This window comes from Antedon bifida, chromosome 2, assembly GCF_963402885.1.
Source record: "Antedon bifida chromosome 2, ecAntBifi1.1, whole genome shotgun sequence".
NCBI lineage: Eukaryota > Metazoa > Echinodermata > Crinoidea > Comatulida > Antedonidae > Antedon > Antedon bifida.
The window spans coordinates 23,625,600-23,633,092 of record NC_136227.1 but is presented as its reverse complement, the minus strand read 5'-3'; the positions used below and the strand labels follow the sequence as shown (position 1 = coordinate 23,633,092).

The 7,493-nt window shown below is 35.8% G+C and overlaps 1 protein-coding gene across 1 annotated transcript; it reads left to right on the top strand.

Annotated features, from left to right (window-relative positions):
* The first annotated feature begins 5,596 nt into the window (after positions 1 to 5,596).
* Positions 5,597 to 6,238, top strand: LOC144835517 (uncharacterized). Its single transcript, XM_078690599.1, has one exon. It carries the CDS (start codon positions 5,597 to 5,599, stop codon positions 6,236 to 6,238), a length of 642 nt encoding a protein of 213 aa, XP_078546725.1.
* Positions 6,239 to 7,493: the final 1,255 nt, after the last annotated feature.

Here is a 7,493-nt window from a genome sequence, read left to right as displayed (position 1 = left end):
TGGATGCTAGGCGCATGACCCCCCTCATTAGGAAAAATCCTTGCGCCATCAACTGGACACGCTTGAATAAAAGCCTCTACAAATAAACATTTTGATTAATCCCAATAATATAATAAACAATAAAAGTGACATTAATAGGAAAATGCTGCATAACAAAGTCATGTTTTTACATAATTTTATAATCAACAATACCACTTTTATCCAGTGCTTAATCTTACATTTATATAGGCACTATCAGAATAATTTATATAGAGGGCAAGAAATCATTTGACAACTTAATGACGTATAATGTTTGGTATCAATATTGTTCTTCACTCCATATCAGTCTTTTTTTTTCAAATGATGAAGAAACTTTAAAATAGTACAATAGTTTGTATACCTTTATACACTGCTTTTATCCATCCAATTGGTCCTGTATTGCTGTTTGGCCTGCTTGTAAGGTTGTGTTTACGAACTTTTAAAGTATCCGAATAACCGCTGCTGACAGCTAGCTCAAGGTCAATCCAAAATATTGTAACGGTTTACGAACCACACTGTAGCCGGATAATAGATAATAATAATTCCTTCACCTTCATAACAACAAACATAACACTTTACTTACAATAAATGGAATTTCAATATTAGGGAAGTTACAGCCAATTAACCTTCGAAATTTTGGAATGTCTTTTATTATTGTAATTGCATTGACTTTGTACAGAAACTGTGACCTGCGCATGTTAAAAAACTGATAAGGCTAGTATGTTTGTTGTCATATAGTATTAAACTTTATGTAAATTGTTTATATTTTAGCAGTTAAAAGTTACGTTATATCATATTTAGGGCCTGCTCAACCACATTACCCCCTCACCATTTCCCCTCCCCCTAACCGCGCTTCCCCCTCATCCCTCACCGCGCTTCCTCCTCATCCCTCTTCCCCGTGATCAGAACAAAACATAAGCTGAATACAAAAAAAAAACCCCCAAGCTCATTTAAAATTGTCAATAATAAGTATGTATTTACAATATGATACAGTATTTACATTTGTTGTAAACATTTTTCTCCATAATACTATCCATCCCCTTTTCCTTCTTCATTTCCAATAAGATTAGTGAGTAGTATATTTACATTATGATACAGATTAACATTGTTATCTAAAACCCCAACCCACCCCACAATACAACCTAAATACATGATTGACTTGGAGACCCACTTGATAGTTTGATTTAGTTCGCTTTTGGGAATCCTGTCTCTCTCTTTTGTTTGTTATTTTTTTGTTATAAGTATATGAGACGAAATAAATGAAATGAAATGAAATTTATTTGACATCTGTGAATAAAATAACAGTATATTGACCTAAATACTGTATCTTAATTTTTATATACAATTTACATCATGCTCTTTTTGGAGATTCTCTTTAATTACAGGTCTTTACGCAGAGCCTTTGCTGATTTTCCTGAAATCTTCTTTCCCTCAGCCCTTTTAAGATCTAAATACACCTTCAAAAAACAATTGGTCCTAATTTTAATCCAAAGCTTTAAGGTTACGTCTAGAAGATGTTTAGAGACATCACCAACCAACTTGTTGTCCGTTTTATGGAACACCAATATGTGTGTATTAAGGAATTGTTGGAAATGCTATTCGTAATGCAGTTGTCTAGGTCTTTGTTTTGCATTGCGTTCAGTCCATTCAAAGACAATTCCACAGAACGAAAAAAAGGGTAAACTTTGTCATTTATTTCAAATAACCCTCCTCGGCTTTGTTTTTTCAACCATCCGTTGGTATACTCAAGAAAAGTTTGTCCGCTTCCTATCATTTTCCAATTCTAAAGAATGGCACAATACAACCTCGCTGTTTCCCCTTTCACTTTACTATAACTATAATAGTATTGAAAAAAGGGGGAAAGGCCCCATCAAATACCATTTTTTCCTGTTGTTGTAATTTCCACTTTCTTTTTTTTTGTATTAGGTACCTGTCCTTCCCTTGATGACAGTGATATTCTTTTCTTCCAAGATATACAGAAGCTACATTTCCAGTTTCCACACCTTTTACTGTCCAAGTCAAATATTTCTTTGACTGCCAATCTATTAAAAAATAAAAACATATAATTCATAATAAAAAATCAATAGGATTAGTAGGGAATATATAGACCCAACAGGGACCCACAGTATTATAAAAAATGTGTGCATTTTTAAAAACATATTGAGGCCCTATATGATTCATTGAAAAAGCAGGGAAAAAAACATATACACTGCACATGCACGCCTTTTGCCTAAACACAGCTTGACATAAAAAGGCCTATTCTATATTAGGCATAGGCCTAGTACTATTTTATACATAATTAAATAGGCCAGCCTAGGCTAGACAGTATATTATTATTACTTAGGCCTACCTAGTCCATCGCTACTATAAAAGTTAATAATTTTTCTACCAACCTTCTTTGGCATAATTTTTATACTGGTGTAGTCTCTTTATCATAGGCTGATATGGCATGAGCTACCTCTAACTCGGATTTAACAGCAATTACATCGTGATATGGATGAAATTTACTGAGTTTTTGTGTCTGCCGAGCTAACAGACGATAGTATTGAATGTCAGAGTAGGCCTATGTAGTATCATTCCACAATTTACTGAGTTTTTGTGTCCGTTAAACGCCGAGCTAACGGACGATAGTATTGAATGACAGTATATAGAGTAGGCCTATGTAGTATCATTCCACAATTTACTGAGTTTGTGTGTCCGTTAAACTCCGAGCTAACAGACGATAGTATTGAATGACAGTATATAGAGTAGGCCTATGTAGTATCATTCCACAATTTACTGAGTTTTTGTGTCCGTTAAACGCCGAGCTAACAGACACTAGTATTGAATGACAGTATATAGAGTAGGCCTATGTAGTATCATTCCACAATTTACTGAGTTTTTGTGTCCGTTAAACGACGAGCTAACAGACAATAGTATTGAATGACAGTATATAGAGTAGGCCTATGTAGTATCATTCCACAATTTACTGAGTTTTTGTGTCCGTTAAACGCCGAGCTAACGAACGATAGTATTGAATGACAGTATATAGATTAGGCCTATGTATTATTAAACGCCGAGCTCTATAGTTCACTCTGTCGGTCTGTCTGTCGGTTCGGGCACGCGACTTATGGCTGTTGGCCTTGTTAAGAATACAAACAATTTATTTATTCTGTATTCAAAGAGATCAATCGAGCAAAGTCAAGTCGGTTTAAATAATCTAAGAGAAGACCAAAGTGGTATATTATAAACTATGTATTTTATGTTATGTTTACCATGGCGCTTTGAAAAATTGAATGCAGGGCGACACTGATGTGTTATTAAAATGTGCACTGAAAGATGCTAGAAGGAGTGGCTGATCATTCACAGTAAAACAAACAAAGCATGTAAAATGTGTGCATTTTATTTCAATTTTTTTTTTATTTCAGTTCCTCATCATCTTTTTTTAATTTAAATGTGTAATATCTACACTTGCTGTTTATTGTCTCGGTCAGTTCTTGTTAATTTAATTGAAAGCCAGCAGCTCCAAACTTCTTTACCTGCAGGATTATTGCTGATACTTTATCCGGACACAACTGCTTTTTGTTTTGAAAGCCACCGAGATTGCAGTTAGCCATTTCGTTGGTCATTAAACCTGAATAAATGCATTTTGTAGGATTGTAGATAATAAATAAATCATTTTGTTTTAAAAATCCAAAAGAAATTACTCACATTCACAGATTTCCAGGAAGTAGCAGTGGACCGGATCACTTGTGATCAAGCCATCAGCCAAGATGGCGAAAGCTAAAGAGTGTGAGTAATTTCTTTTGGATTTGTCAAACAAAATGATTTTTTTTTTTTTTTTTTTGATGGTCATTAAAGCTTTGAGGCGTGTTTTTCTTGTGTAGCAGGTTCTTGTAAGTGTTGATATCCATGGTGTATGATTTCCCATTAATTTCCTCCCCAATGACCAATTTCCCATCCACTTCCCCTACAAATTGAGTCTCTTTTTGCAGGAGTTTGGGTGCCTCCTGCTTGTTAATGAAAGATCTTGTCCAACACTTGGAGAAGTTCCTCCCTCGTGCCTCTTCCGGTTTTCGATATGTTCGGCATTGAACTCTTCCGTGAGTCTCCTGAATTTTTCCGCAAAATCGTGGCCACATGGATTTGGCCGTTTTTTCCCAGTACCTGTATGAAAAAAAAATAATAGTAACTAGATTTAATTGTTGTATAATTGTAATACAGTAACACGTTGTTTTCTCCTTCAATGATACATGCCACCGTACCACCGTACGTGAATGTCGTATCATAAAAAATTAATATCCACGACCGCCGTGTTAACAAAATAAACTAATGCCATGTTGTCATCGTCATCATTGAATGTACACTCGGCGGCGACACTCATGTGTTTGAGCATAGTGACTATGGTTTGAGGGAGTTGAGTTAAGTGCAACCAGCCAGTGGTAATGAACTGCATGGGCCGATGAAAGAAACAGCATGGTATGTATTTTTGTGGATTTTTACTTTTATGTTGAACCAAAGAAACGATAAGGAATATATTACCTTCGTGACGTTTCGCCGACAATCTGTCAGCTGCTTCAGACTAAAGCCTGGGTTGGAATGGTCTGGTTTTTTGTAAGTGACGCTGAACAGCGCCACCAGCCGTCTGGTTGGTATTGACGGTAGAGCGTCTCCGCTGGCCCCCTCCTGCTTCAACTTTTTCCAGCAAACTATCATATGTATGTGGGAGGTCATACCCACCAATGTCTCTGTTGATATTATGTGGTCTTTTTCTTATGCAGATAGATTCTTTTATCTTTCTTTTGTCTGTCTGTGCTTCTTTTTCAATAACTCTCGCATTCCAATTTGGAATATGGTCATTCCCTATAGCGTGGTCAGTTATGGCTGACTTATGTAAAACCTGGGACGAAGAATTTCTATTTGCACGTGTTCTAACTACTTGGTTGTGTGTTGATACGTCTTTTTTATGTTCCCCAATTCTTGTATTCAGTGCCCTTCCGGTCTCTCCTATATATACTTTCTCACAGTTTAGACAGTTCACTTCGTATATAACTCCGCACATGTCTTCCGTTTTTATTCTATCTTTTGGGTGGACCAGTCCATTCTTTAATTTATTACTTGGAATGAAGAAAGTGTTCACTTTGTGCTTAGAAAAAGTGCGTCGAATCTTTTCAGAAATTCCGTGTATGTATGGGATACCTATGTGAGCTTTCATCTTCTCCATTTCCTTTCTTTGGCGTTCTTCTGGTTTGTTTTTTGACTTTTGTTCTTTTCTCTTGTTTACGACTCTGTCTACTGACCATTTTGGATAGTTACAAATTTTCAATGCTTTTCTAATGTGTTCCAACTCATGTTTTTTATCTTTCTCTTCACTAACAATTGTGTCTGCTCTATTCACTAACGTGTTAACCACGCTAACACGTTAGTGAATAGAGCAGACACAATTGTTAGTGAAGAGAAAGATAAAAAACATGAGTTGGAACACATTAGAAAAGCATTGAAAATTTGTAACTATCCAAAATGGTCAATAGACAGAGTCGTAAACAAGAGAAAAGAACAAAAGTCAAAAAACAAACCAGAAGAACGCCAAAGAAAGGAAATGGAGAAGATGAAAGCTCACATAGGTATCCCATACATACACGGAATTTCTGAAAAGATTCGACGCACTTTTTCTAAGCACAAAGTGAACACTTTCTTCATTCCAAGTAATAAATTAAAGAATGGACTGGTCCACCCAAAAGATAGAATAAAAACGGAAGACATGTGCGGAGTTATATACGAAGTGAACTGTCTAAACTGTGAGAAAGTATATATAGGAGAGACCGGAAGGGCACTGAATACAAGAATTGGGGAACATAAAAAAGACGTATCAACACACAACCAAGTAGTTAGAACACGTGCAAATAGAAATTCTTCGTCCCAGGTTTTACATAAGTCAGCCATAACTGACCACGCTATAGGGAATGACCATATTCCAAATTGGAATGCGAGAGTTATTGAAAAAGAAGCACAGACAGACAAAAGAAAGATAAAAGAATCTATCTGCATAAGAAAAAGACCACATAATATCAACAGAGACATTGGTGGGTATGACCTCCCACATACATATGATAGTTTGCTGGAAAAAGTTGAAGCAGGAGGGGGCCAGCGGAGACGCTCTACCGTCAATACCAACCAGACGGCTGGTGGCGCTGTTCAGCGTCACTTACAAAAAACCAGACCATTCCAACCCAGGCTTTAGTCTGAAGCAGCTGACAGATTGTCGGCGAAACGTCACGAAGGTAATATATTCCTTATCGTTTCTTTGGTTCAACATAAAAGTAAAAATCCACAAAAATATTATTTGGAACCAGATGAATTTATTTAATGTAAGCATGGTATGTAATTTCTTATTGAAACGTCTAAATATTGCTTCAGATTATGAGTAGTAGACTGTAGGCCTGGATAGATAACCATATGCTTTATAATACTCTCTGAAGTATATAACTATACTGTACAGTATGAGTATACAACTAGGCCTAGCTAGAGCTAGAGGCCCTCAGGCTAGCGATATTTTTGTTACATGGAAACCAAGTCTATCTTGGAGACAGATGACCAACGTGGCGACCAGTCAAGCGTAAACAATCTTAAACAAATTTAAAAAACGTAAAATGTTTTAACTGTAAATTACTGCGGCTAGTTCCCTTTCGCACCTGCTACTTTTTAATTTTATGTGATTCTTCTTCATAAAAGTACTAATTCTTAGTTATAAAAAAAAAAAAAATAAATGAGTACATGCATACCTCTCTCAAATACTGAATCGTCTTAATCTGCATTTTCATTTTCTTCATTGCATGTTGAAAAATTCATGTTGTTCCAATTTAATACAGGTCTCTCCTCAACATTAGAATCTAATATAATGAAAATAATGATAATTTATTTTTGTTTGCACTTATAAAGCACTTTTGTTCATATATGGTATATAAATCATGAATAATACGGGTGGCGATATTTTTTCACGCTCAACGAAACTGCCAGCTAGCCAGAATACCGGTACAGTGACGCTTCAAAGGCCTGGGGAGAACACTGCCGAATATATTGTCGAATACATTTGATGCAATCTTATCCGTCGGAACGTCACTGTCAGCACTTTTTACACCATCGATATTCGAAACATATGATGCATTTGGTAGGCACTGTAAATAAAAATAATAAGAATGGTCATAATTGTGTTTGTCTTTCGTAGGGGGCAACCTTATTTTCTTCTCATCACCATTGTATAAAAGACAGGTACGACAACACATGTCCGTGTGACATAGAACACCAAGGTTTTTAGATACACCCTCTACTGTACACTAATGTTGGCAAGTTGAATGTCCGAAGAGAAACAATATACAATTTATAGGCAAGGGTAATCCCGGAAACAATAAGCCGAATAATGTAAATAAATCGTAATGCATTTTGTAATTTTTTTAAAATTCAGTCTTAAGAGTTAAGAAGTTATCTTTAGTTTTATA

Coding starts and splice junctions, on each gene's coding strand:
- LOC144835517 (XM_078690599.1), top strand. CDS start 5,597: ATGGAGAAGATGAAAGCTCACATAGGTATCCCATACATACACGGAATT.